Raw genomic sequence first — 13,085 nt, forward strand, 5'->3', positions numbered from 1 at the left:
CTGGAGGCAGACTTAGTGCATTTCCGTAGTTCCCTTGCTACCCCTCCTTTACCATGTGGCATGAGTGACTGACACCCTTTTCTTTGGTCTCAGGAAAGTGGGGGCTCAGCAAGAACTGATTCCCGAGCCATTCAACTAGCCAAGAAAAAAAAGCAGAGAGGAACTGGGAGCAATGCAGGTGAGGCTGTGTGTGCTGGGGGACTGAGGGGTCTGGATCACCCAAGGCCTTCGTTAAAGACAGGAGAAACACACAGAATAGGTGTTTCTGTGTTCGTTGTGTTACCTTTATGTTCACAATGTCCTTTATCAACTCTTTAGTTTTATGTGAACTTTAAGAAAAAATTACCAGCAGAAGTTCCAGCATCAGCATGGACATGTTTAATTTATCCCTAAGAAGCTGTGCCGTTAGTGGTCGCAGATGCCAGTGTCTGCTGCCTAGCAGGGTGCTGAGGTAAATAACAGGCCAGGTGTCAGAAGAGCAGAGGTGCGAACCCGATGCTAATTGGTCATTGGCCCCTGACCTTGGTTGGCTCTGGGGAGAGCCTGGGGACAGGGCTGCTGCTGTCCCAGGAGCAGGGTTCCATGGAGCCAGCCCTTGGGTGGCACGTAGTGTGATGGATACCCAGTTCAGACATACGTTGAAATCTTGTCATTTTAAAATGTCAGTGATATTTTTGAATTTTTAAAAAACACTCTGGACCAAACCAGACCTGCTAGTTTCTGTGACCTCATGCATCTATCCATCCATCTGTCCGTCCATCCAGAAAGTGGAATAGTGGGATGCAGTTCTTAAACTGGTAAATCCTTTTGTAAAGGTAACTGATTTCTTCTAATACCATTATCTGCAGATTTTCTATGTCTCTTCATCTAGAATTTGTTTTTTAGAATACTAAAAGGTAGGGGCGCCTGGGTGACTCAGTTAAGCATCCAGCTCTTGGTTTGTGCTCAGGTCCTGATCTCATGGGTTGTGGGATCAAGCCTTGTGTTGGGCTCTGTGCCCAGAGGGGAGTCTGCTGGAGATCCCTCTGCCCCTCCTCCCACATGCATGTGCGCATACTCTCTCTGAAATAAATCTTTAAAAACAATATCAAAAGGTATGTAGTATTAGCAATATAGGTTTATATTCTGTTCTTAACGTCATGGCTTCTTTAACTGTTTTGTGTTAATCAGTTTTCTTAAAAGCAGATATAGCCCTATAATGGATGTTGTTCATGTCTGTATTCACTGTGACTTGAGAAGGCTGAAGTGTGCAGATGGCACTTGTACAGATAATAAAGAAGGTGTGTGGCGGGGGGCGGTGCGGGGAAGAGGTCTGTAGAGTGAAAGAATTCAGCACGGACTAAGCGAAAGGAGCCAGTTCCCTTTAACTTGATAGATCTCCGTTCGAAGGAAAAAGAACACTGGGCATTCAGGTATCTGGTACATGTTACACTGATTTCAGTGCTTTGCTTTTGGGGTGACATCTGCAGAGATGGTTTTATTTATTTTTAATTGTTGTTATAAATATTTCAGCATTTTTAAATCAGAAGGACACTTAAAAAACATAGTTGCATACTATTATCACTTTAAAAATAAGAGTATTTCATTAATATCTATCTAGCAAGTGTTCACCTTTTCAGTTTTGTTGGATGCTGTAAATGGTTTTTATTATAACTATTTGCTTAAATCAGAAGCCAAGTAAGTCTCATATTACTATTGGTGGATATGTTTCTTAAGTTTCTTTAACATCTGTAGGTTTCTCCCTTCATTTCTCTCCCATGTATTTGTGGAAGAAACTGGATGGTTGGTCTTTCAAGTTGGTGAGTCTAGATTTGGCTGATTGCAGTAGTTTGACAGGTTCCTGTGTCTTCTCTGTTCCCCAAATGTCAGTAGTTACAGGCCTGATTGAACTTTGATCTGGTGGGTCAGCTGTTGGGAGTTGACACAACTCCTTTGCCAAGTGGTGGGGTGCTCTTCCAGAGGTACCTGACATCTGGTGGTCAGTCTGTCCTGCGGCACAGGTTGGCAGCCTCTGATGACCAGTGACTGGATTTAATAATTCCTGAGGGTTTGCAAAAGGTATTTCTCATTCCTTTCTTGTTACTAGCTGGAATATTTCTGTAAAGAGTACCTTCTCATCCATTCTTTACCTTGAAGTACAGTCCTAATGAAATGTCAGTATAAATGTCTGAATCTCTTTTTTCATCAGTTTTCAAAATGATGAACTGTTTTCTTTGCATCCTCCAGTGGTGGTCGGAGTATTTTTTATACAGTCATTGATTTAAACATTTTATAGACTGTTAAGGGGAAATAGAAATCTGGAGCCTGCCACGTATCTAGCCTTCAAATATGTACGTGGTACAAGAATCTTCTTGTATTTGTGAAGGCTTACACCTTTGCTCCTCATGTGTCTTCCTTGAAAAGCCCTCATGAAGTCTTGTAATCAGCCAGGAAATAGAGGAATGATCCCTTTTACAAAATCTTGGGGCCAGCTGTTTCCCTGCCTGTTCTATTTTGCTAGAATTTCGGGCTTGCAGAAAATATGATTCCCTAGTTGGCCATACTCTGTGAATATTGTCATTCACTGTGTTTTCCAGCTGTAGAACCCTTCTCCCAGCCTCCCCTCATAGGACCATGTCCTATAGTCCTGGTGTGTTTACCTGAGTTCTAGGGAGTGGGCTGCAGGCTTTATCTGAATTTGCCACCCCCCTGGGGTCCCTCTCCTGTTCCAGGATCCTGTCTGGATCCCAGGTTGCATTTCATTGTCACGACTACTTTAGGCTGTTATGAGAAATATTGGACTATAATCAGTATTTCAGTATTTATTTTACTGCTCAGACTGTTCCAGCTTTGGCCACTGGGAGCTCTTTCGGTTGGACTCTTGTGCCCCTTCCAATGTGCCCTGGTTTTTTGTGAGGGGTCATTCCCTACCTTCTGGCACCATCTTGTGTTCTCATTACCCCAGAACAGGATCCAGCCATTTCCCTAAGGAGCACTGTTCTTTTTATTAGAAAAATTTACTAGAAACCAAGGTATGATGAGTGAAATAAGTCCGTCGGAGAAGGACAATCATCATATGGTTTCGCTCATACGTGGAACATAAGAAATAGTGAAAGGGATTATAAGGGAAAGGAGGGGAACTGAGCGGGAAAAATTAGAGAGGGAAGCAAACCATGAGAGACTCCTAACTCTGGGAAACAAACAAGGGGTAGTGGAAGGGGAGGTGGGCGGGGGGATGGGGTAACTGGGTGACGGGTACTGAGGAGCACACTTGGCAGGATGAGGACTGGATGTTATACTATATGTTGGCAAATTGAATTTAAATTAAAAAAAAAAAAAACCAAGGTCTGGGCCCTCCATGTGGTTGTTGCTCTTCACTACCCGTCATTGTGTCTAGTCCCTCCCAGCAGGCAGTGCTGGGAAGTATCTTCATGTACATTAACCCATGCTGGCCTTGTTTTGAATTTAGAATATTTTACATTTCAGAATAGTGATAAGGCCATACATTCTTTGTTTCTTAACACGCCTAGTTCCTACATCAGCACTTTTCAGTTAAATATATTCATTTAATACGAGTTCAGGTCAGATGTTGCCTCGTAATTATTTTTGGTACCAAATTTAGGGAGGGAAATGTAGGTTTGGGAGGTTTTTGGATTTGGGGATTAAAGGATTGTTGTGTTAGAAGTCTAAGAACAGAGAAGTTGCAGGGAAACAGGACTTCGTGGAATTAAGTCATTTAAGCACAGTTGAGATTTCATTGTTAAATGTGGTTAAATGCAGAGTGCACATATTGATTCTTAGAAAATGTGCAATCTGAATGATTTGAAAAATAAGGTATTGGGTCTGAAATTCAAGGCTATTCCCTTTGGGTTGCTTTTGCATATAGAAAATAAAATTGTGCCAGTTTCTCTACCTTTAGTACTGTGGCTCCCATCCTCAAAATAAACCAAGAATATTTTGTCAACATAAAAAGTAAAGAGAAGCTTTCATTCTTGAAGCTGATAGTGAAACTTTTTAAAATTTTTTCATCAACTGCAGGACTGTGAATAGATGTATATCTTTCTGGTCTCTTAAGAGCTGGGCAGAGGAAAGAACAAGTAGGACTTAGACGAAGATGCAGTAAACAGCAAAACTATGTGTCTGTGTGACAGTGAAAGTGTAAATGTGTGACTGCCTTTTTTCTTGACTGAGTCAAATAGCGAAATTCCAATTCTGCGTGATCTAGAAGAGGCACACCCTGAATGGAAATATTTTAAATTAAGACCAGATAAAACAAAAATCACAAGGGGTTAATACTAATGTTAGACTACTAATGTCAGTGTGGAAGTCAAAGGAAACAGTTGGGGCAGAGAAGATTTTTCCTGTTTTTGGTTGCTGTTCACATGTAATCAACTGCAAGACTAAGATTTGTAACCATGCATGTATTTATATGAAAACTTATAATATCAAACAAGATGAAGTAAAAACTGGTGGAAATCTAGGAGAATTGAATAAATGAAAACCTACCAATATTGGAAGTGGGTAATTGAAGTCATTTGCAGATCAAGCACAAAAAAAGACAGGAAAGATGTTTACAATGGGATTAATAAAGTTGATTTAATAGATCCTACTCCATAACCATGGGATATTAATCAAAATTAAACCAAACAAATTAGGCCCTTAGGAAAACCATAACAAAGGCTTTAGGGGTATAAAACCCAACTTGTCTTTACATGTTTTTAACTGTACTGTGGTAAAATAGAAAGTAAAAATTACTTGGAAAACAAGAACTTACTAAATTCTGGTAAAAGAAGAAATAAAAGCTGATTAAGAATAGTTACAGAAAAACTGGATTGCCATCCAGTTATGAGTGTGAATCGAGCCAGCATCTTCTCTGCTCATTTTCTCCCTTGTAAAATGGTAATAACAGCACCTACTTAGGATTCTTGTGGGGATTAAATGAAGTAATACAGGTGAGGTGCTGAAAAGCACTCAGGGTCAGCTTCTTGTTGCTGTTGTGTATGCAAGCAGGGGGTGTGGCCAGAGCCAGATTCAGGTTTATGCCCAGATTGCCTGCTTGTTACATGTGCAGAGGAATCTAAGTGGAACAGCTATTATTTCAAGATGGAAAAAGAACAAGCCTAAGGAGAGTCAGATCCAGATTTGGATGCCTGAGTGTGCAGCCTATTCGTAGTTAAAATCGTTCTGTGTGGGCTGAACAAAACATCCTGCAGTGGATGTTAACTAACCTGTTAGTTTCTATCTCCATCTGAGTGGTTTTATCAAGAGAGAAAATAAATCATAAGTGAATTGCACATATTCAGTGGAGAGTAAATAATCATGTAAAGTATATGGTGATAAATTGGAGTACTTGCAGGAGAATGCATAATTTTGCAGAAAACCAAATCACCATTTTTCAAAAATAAGAGTATAAACAGTTCAACAACTGCTGGCTGAGGTATTTCAGAGGCTCATGCTTACCTGATGGTTATACAGATCGTTTCTACTCTTCCGTGGAATACGTACATTAAACGGTATTCAGGGCTCTGTGGAAAAGGGGAAACTCCTTATGATCTGGAACCCAAAGCCTGACAAGGATACCTCTCAAAAGGAGAGCTATTGATTAATGACTTGGAAAAATACATGGGGAATGTTCTAAATATAATATATGTACAGTTTGGCAAAATATTTTAATATCCTGACCAAGTGAGGTTTAATCCTACAGCTTGAGAATGATGAATGTTAGGAAGTCTGGTAGTTGGGTTATATTATTTTTCCCAATGGATTTTGTATTTATTGAAAAAATTGGTATCCATTATTGGTAGAAATAAGAATGTAATAAAGATTTCGTAGCCCAAACTAAGAGCCAACATCACACTGACCGGTGAGTTACCGAAGGCATTCTTCTATATGCATGCAAGGATTGCTTTTGTTACCATTGGTGTTAATGTCGCTCTGGAGGTTCTTGTCATTGAAATCAAGAAAAGTAAGAACTTGTAGGGAGGAGATAGTAACTTAAGAGATGATTTGACCACTTATTGGAGAGCCCTAAAGAATCAGTTGAAAAATGGCTAGCACTTAAGAGACGTTTAAGTGACTGCTTGTAACATAAATGTATAGCCATCAGGAGTGTACTGTGTGCAGCAATAGCTAGTTAGGAAATGCGGTGGAGAAAATACCTCATTCACAGCAGCAACACAAATTCCAGAATAAGGAGGAAACTTCATAAGTGGGAGGACATAAAGGGGGAAGAGGAGACAAAACTTCACTAAGAAAAGAGAGTTCCAGATGTCATGCCTCCTTCCTTTTGGTACCTGTGCCTGCTGAGTGCCATGCGGGGACACCATTGCTCATGTTCTCGAGGGGGAGGGGAGCTGGGCAGGGGGAACTGAGCTGGGGTGGGGGTGGGGAGGACATCAGATAAACAAAAACAGTAAATGATAAATGTGAATAAAACAAGGAAATGGGTCTGTGATGATTTGCAGTTTTTAATAGGGTAGAGAGAGTCCTCAACAGAGGAGGAGATCCTTGATGGAGGGGAGGGAAGTGAGGAAGGATGCCATGTGGACAGATCTAAGCAAAGTCCCTGTGAGCCTGAGGCTGGAGGGTGTTCTCGAAGAAAGGCCTTTGTTGTCAGAGGGAGGAGGCCTACAGAGGGGGGAGAAGGGGGGACCTTTTCGGAAATAATCTGAGAGCTGGTGAGAGCCCAGGCTGTTTAGGGCCTTAGGTCATCGTTGGAACTTTGGCTCTCACTTGGAGTCAGATCAGAAGACATAGAGACATAATTAGAAAAGTGACATGATCTTTTTAAAAGGATCATTCCAGCTGTTCTGAAAATAAACCATAAGGGGCAAGGAGAGCAGATTGGGGTTCTTTGCAGGCCCCAGTAGGAAATGACTATGGCTGCAGGCACGTGGGCTGCCAGTAGGAAGAGGTGGGTAAATCCTGGATCTGTCTTAAAGATGGAGACGACAAGATTTGCTGACAGCTGTGGAATTCGGAAGAGAAAGAAGTCATTGTTGCAGACATGCTAACTCTTCCCACAGTATTTGAAGCAATTCCATTTGAAATTCCGAGGAGATTTCAGAGTACTTGGTGTAGGGAACTACAGGCAGGGATTCCTGAGGACCCACAGGAAACTAGCCTGGTTGCCCTGCATTTGCAGGGACATCTCACAAGTGACAACCGTTGAACCTGTGGTGGTCCTGTGCCCCTTAAGCCAAGACAAAGGGACATAACATTGATACACAGGCCTGAGACCTACACTGTTTTATGCGTCAAGGTGGCTCTTCTCGTTGTTGGCAGATGAGTGATGGCCTTTTGGGAGAAAAGCTACTAAAATTCCATATAGGATAAAGAATGAAGGTGAGAAGTTTAAGGCTTTTTTAAAGGCATGGAAAGCTGTGTGGATAGCCAGCTCTTGCTTTGTCCTCATCTGTGTGCTTTACATGATTTAGCTCGTGTTTCATCTTCATAGTAGCTCCCTAAGGTAGAGACTTACCACCAGCATGCTCTGCAGCTGGGTCACCAAAGCCACTTTCCCTTATGCACTCACTGCTCAGAGGGTATGGATGCCCAGAGCAGAGCAGAGGCACAGGCCTTGGAGATCAGTGGACACTGAAAGGTTTTCGTTAACATACACAGCATGAAATGCTAAGAAAGGTGAATCCTTTCTGGAGATGGATGGAGATGAGGCATGAGTAGGCGCTGTGCAGAAGGCTGTTGACCAAGAAACAAGCATCTCCTCTGTGGGCAGAGGGTTGTGCTTGGTGCTCAGAGTCAGGGTGTGCATGGAACACGGGGATACAGTGTGACATTTCTGGATGGCCACTTGATGCTGTTTTCAAGAGCTAGAAGCTATGGGTAATGTTCAATCCTGAAATGACTACTTGTAACTTCTCTCGAAGAAATATCCTGGCATCTACATAAAGGTACATGTGCTAGCTGCTGCCAGGTGTGGAACTGTGTGTTACTAAATATTTATAGTTCATGTCTGCTAGTAAAGCTGCACACTTCCTGCATATTTTTGGTAAGTCCCTGCTTGTAAGAAAAGCTGACATGTTGTTGGTAGACACATTTGTGTTATGTATTTGCATAGAAACGAAAATGATAGAACATGTACCCTTGTGTGGTTAGTGTTTTTTTCTGAGTGTTAAGATTATGAATTTTTAAATCATTTTTCATCACTTTTATTTTCTGTATTTGAAAATACATTAACCTTGTAATTAATAAATATTAACCCCCCATTTAAGAAGTGGGAGCCAAAACAGCTGTCATCCCCCTCCCTTCCCAGGATGGAGCATACCAGTAGAGGTTTTGGGGTTGCACCTGGGGCTCTTGGGTGGGCTCTTCAGCTGCTTCACCTGGAAACTGAGACATGTAGTCTGGAATTGGTTTCCTTCCCAGAAGGGGGTGATGAGAGAGCCGCAGGGAACACAGACAGGGGTCAGGCAGCGCGGGCTGGGCCCCTGTAGCTCCTTTAGCATCACCAGCTTGTCTAGCGATGGGCATGCAGACGGAGGGCCAGGTGATGTACGTACGTGGTGCCACTGGAATGTTTGAATAACAGGGTTGGATTGAGCCATGAAATTAAGTCAGTGATCAATTTTTTATAATATGTATACACATATTAAAATTTTTTAAATTTTTTTCCTCACATTGAAGCAAAAAAAAAATCTTTGGGCATCTATCACTAGGCTCCTCCCATTTCTTCCTCTTGCTGCCATGCTGAGAGCAGAAGAGCCACACTGAGGGAGGGAGGACAGGAGGAAGGTCCCAGTGCAGGCTGTCTGTTAACTGGGACACTGCAGCAGTTGTAACTTTTTTTACAAGAGAAATCTGGGAACATTCACACAGGCACTGGGCCTGAAAGAGTGGATTGTGAACTTGAGTGTCGTGAAGCTTCCCAGTGAGGTGGATGGGGAGTCTGGATTGCAGCTGGAGAAAACCCTCCCTGGTGCTGTGGGAAAACGTGTGTCAGAAGCACTCCGGGCTTTTTCACCCCTTGTCCCCTCTCCCCCCGTGCCCTGTAGGCTCCATTTAGGCACTCTGGATGGCAGATGGGGCCTGTGATGGAGCAAAGTGGATGGTAGGCTGTGGGGAGGCTGTCTGGTCTTGTCTTCGCTTTTAGGGTCTGGATGGTTTTGCTCTAGCTGTCCATGGTAGTTCCCTCTGCACTGCGGACCTTCACATACCAGGGTTAGAGCCTGCAGGTTGGGGTAAGCACAGCATGTTTGCCTTGAGCAGCTCTCCAGAGAGTGAGCCTCCTGCCAGTACGCTTGTGGCCAGGGCCATGCCCATCTCTGGTCATTGCTCCCTTGGGGCCGAGGTTCCATTTGGTTCCTGGACCAGAGCTGTGGTGTTGAGGGCTGGCATAGCCAGATATCTGAAGCAGGGTAAAGGGGCTTGGTGGCCACAAGCCTGTTGTGGTGGGTGGTGGAGAAATGTAACCCACCTGTCCCTGAATGGGCTGTGAGTTGAAGTGTCTTGCACCTGGACAGTTAGCAGGTGATAAGGATTTTGTCGCTCCTGACCATGGAGGCCTGCCCTTTATTGACCAGCAGCTGTCACTTACTTTGTTTCTGTTAGCTTTATGCCTGCCCTGTGCTGTTCCTGCTGAAGTGCATGTCTTGCTTCCTTTCTATCTCCTTGGTAGTCACCTGTTCCCCTGCAGGTCCTCCCACCTTGCTGTCAGGTGAGCATGGAAGTCTGACTCTGGCAGGTGTCTAACCCTTGTGAGGAGGAGGCCTTTATTGAACATAAAAGTTGTGATGGCTGTGCCTCACGTTTCCGGAGCTGTGCTATCCATGCTGCCACATGAGGTGATTCATGGTGACAGGGCCAAGTGTCAGAGTCTGAGGGTCAGAGCACCAGCTTAGTAGTCAGGAACATTGTTGAGACCTGCTCCTCTGCTTGTGGTGGCTGTGGGCAAGTGCCTAAACTCTCTGGCTCCAGCATCCTCTCTGTTATGGGAGACAGGACCTGTCCTAGGTAGTTTTGCTGGGGCACAATAAGGAAAACAGTGGCAGGGCTTTGTGTATACGTGGTTTCAGACCCCTGGCTCTTAGAGCTCAGCTGACAGAAGTGGGACCATGCCGTGGGAGCCTAAGCCTGCCATCCTTGGCCAAAAGTATGTGCTCTGGCATGGGTGAACTATGGATGGTGCTGGGATGCACTCTGTCCCATAGCCAGCTGTTACCCTGGGAGCTGCTGCATAGCCTTTTTTTTTTTTTTTTTTGATGTTTTATTTATTTACTTATTTATTTATGATAGTCATACACAGAGAGAGAGGCAGAGACACAGGCAGAGGGAGAAGCAAGCTCCATGCACTGGGAACCTGACGTGGGATTCGATCCCGGGTCTCCAGGATCGCGCCCTGGGCCAAAGGCAGGCGCCAAACCACTGCGCCACCCAGGGATCCCCTGCATAGCCTTTTTATGTGAACTATAAGTCACCCTGCCCAGCATGCAGATTTGAAGTTCACAGCCTCAGAAACTGTCCTTCCTAGGCTCCCAGCCAGGGTTGGCCAATGGAAGTATTGGCAGGAGATTAGGTGGAGGGAGGAAGGAGGAACCAGGACCTTGTTCTCATTCCACTTTGGTAGTTCTATGACAATGGCTGTTTCCCCCATGGTCCCAGTTCTTGCTGGGCAGCCCCGGACCCAGACGTTGTTCTGGATTCTGTGCTGACTGGGGTGTTTGCTCCTTAGTGCGCCATCACTGGTATACTCACTGGCGGCATGGAATCCCTCTGGTGCAATACCTAGAGTGTTCCTGGGGCCCTGATGGGACCCTGACTAATGCCCTGTAAACAGTTTCCCCAGGACTGTGACTACATTATGGCTGCTAGATTATCCCAAACCTTTCCCAAGGCCTCTTGGCACTACTGGCCCCCTCAGTGTTTCTACGGTGCCCTGTACTGTTTCATCACTGCATTTTGAATGTAGGTCCATCTGTATGTCCCTGAGAAACATCTGTACTTAGAACATGGGCAGCCATCATAAACTTCATGGTAAGGATCACCACTATGGCCCAGTACCCAATGGAGTAAAGATACAGTCAGTATTTGTTTAAAGAATGATAAGGCACGAATTGATAGCTAATCACTGGACACATTTCAAGTAAGAGCTATCCAGTTAGCATACTCCAACACTACACTAGACGGAGGTAGAACAGTTAATTCAAGCTGATTGTATGCCCAGCGTTGTTCTGAGGTAGTTCTCAGAGCAGCCCTGTGCCGTGCAGCTCTATACAGTCCCATTTTCTGGATAAGGAAGCTGAGGCACAGAGATTAGGTTGGTGGGGGCTGCGCAGGTGATAAGTGACTGCCCTAGGGGTGGAATCCCAGGCTGACTGGCTCCAGAACCTTCAGTCAGCCTGCCAGCTCTACAGCACACAAGAGCCGCATGGCTCACCCTTGGTGAGTGAGGTGGACGTGGAACTCCTGAGTAGAATACTAGCACTCAGGAGTTCTGGATGATCTGGGCTTGTCCAGGGTTAGGCAGCTGTCTGTATAACTTGCCACATTAGAAAACCAAAGGAAAACCACGTTATCTTCACTAATGCCAAACAAGGCAGTTGATAAAACTCATCGTTGCTGATTTTTAAAAATCATAAACCTTAACTAGGAACTAAAAAGATTTCCCTAATAATAGAGAGCAAGTTAGAATAGCAGTCAACGTTTTCAATGAGGAGATGTGTTCCTATTATAATTGGAAGAACCAACCAAGCCAACACTGCAATAACATTGGACATTTTTATGGAAGCTTTAGAAAAAAATAGATAAATAGGAAGATGTGACTACCTATTGATGATTATTAGGCTTAGAAGACCCAAGGGAATAGACTCAAATAATTACAAATAAAGATAACTAATTGCACAAAACACGTTAAGATATATCCCATGAAGAGCTTTTCTATTAGAGTAATCAGAAAAACAATAATGAAAAATAAATCTCACTCATAATGGCAATAAAAGTAATAAAATATCTAGGATTCCCAGTGACGCATATGCCTGAGCCTGGATAAGGTCCTGTTTATAGCTTACTATGTACTTGGGATGGAACATTCAATTCTGTTAAGTTTACATCTTTTATTCAATTCCTTAAAAATCCCAAAGGAACTTTCTAAAAGAAAAAAAAAAAAAAAAAACACCTGCCAGTTTTAAGTTCATCTGGAAGAATAACTTAGTTAAAATCTCCATGCAAGATTCGAAAAAGAGTAATAATGGGGCAGGGAGACCACTGTGCTGGGGACCCAGGCCTGTGGAGGAGTGTTGGTGCTGAGACTCGGCCGGTGCTGTGACGGAGACAGGTGGGGCGGCCGGAGCTTGGGCATGCAGGCTGGCATAAGCTTAAGATTCACATTCCTTCACCGGTTCGGTAATGTTGGTTCAGTCTTTGGGAAGAAGAATGGTGGATTTCTTAGGCACTTTCCCCTGCAGTCCCACCACCAACCACTTCAGCCTTTTGATGTTAAACGTTTAGTGTATAAACCATGCTTGTTACTTATTTCAATGATACATGTATACTTTTATCTGTTCTTTGCTGTTGAACATGAATATTTTTTCTTGTGAATAAATCTGTTTTGTGGTATATCCTTTAATAGCCGTGTAGGAGGGATCTCTGGGTGGCGCGGCGGTTTGGCGCCTGCCTTTGGCCCAGGGCGCGATCCTGGAGACCCGGGATCGAATCCCACGTCGGGCTCCCGGTGCATGGAGCCTGCTTCTCTCTTGGCCTATGTCTCTGTCTCTCTCTCTCTCTCTCTGTATGACTATCATAAATAAATAATAAAAAAAAAAAAAAAAATTAAAAAGAAAAAAATAGCCGTGTAGGACTGAACACATCCAGAACTGTAACAGCTTTAAGTCCCAGCACCATCCAGGATATGTAATGGGTCCAGCCTCCCATCCTCAGGAGAATTGGGGAATAGGTACTTACATACTTCACTGTGTTCTGTGGTTCAGTGAGGATCCCCAGCAGAGAAAGCTTGCACGAGACCAAAGTCCTATCCCTCCACACACACCCCTGGTGGGGGGAAGCAAGACATCGGAGCCAGTGGTATGCAGGATGGAGAGCTGACAATCTTCAGTGCAGATCCCTCCCAGGCTGAGGATGCCACGAGCTTGAGT

General features: G+C 44.0%; 1 protein-coding gene across 3 annotated transcripts in view; it reads left to right on the forward strand.

Annotated features, from left to right (window-relative positions):
- Positions 1-13,085, forward strand: part of ZXDC (ZXD family zinc finger C) — a 45,792-nt gene that overhangs the window by 16,710 nt on the left and 15,997 nt on the right. For 2 of the 3 annotated variants that reach the window (XM_041762859.1, XM_041762860.1), the window contains one exon: positions 94-178. In XM_041762859.1, coding sequence (XP_041618793.1) covers positions 94-178 — 85 coding nt within the window. Of the gene's footprint in view, positions 1-93; positions 179-13,085 lie in introns of those variants that run through there. The other variant, XR_005988983.1, reaches the window with a different exon arrangement.

This window comes from Vulpes lagopus, chromosome 7, assembly GCF_018345385.1.
Source record: "Vulpes lagopus strain Blue_001 chromosome 7, ASM1834538v1, whole genome shotgun sequence".
Taxonomy (NCBI): domain Eukaryota; kingdom Metazoa; phylum Chordata; class Mammalia; order Carnivora; family Canidae; genus Vulpes; species Vulpes lagopus.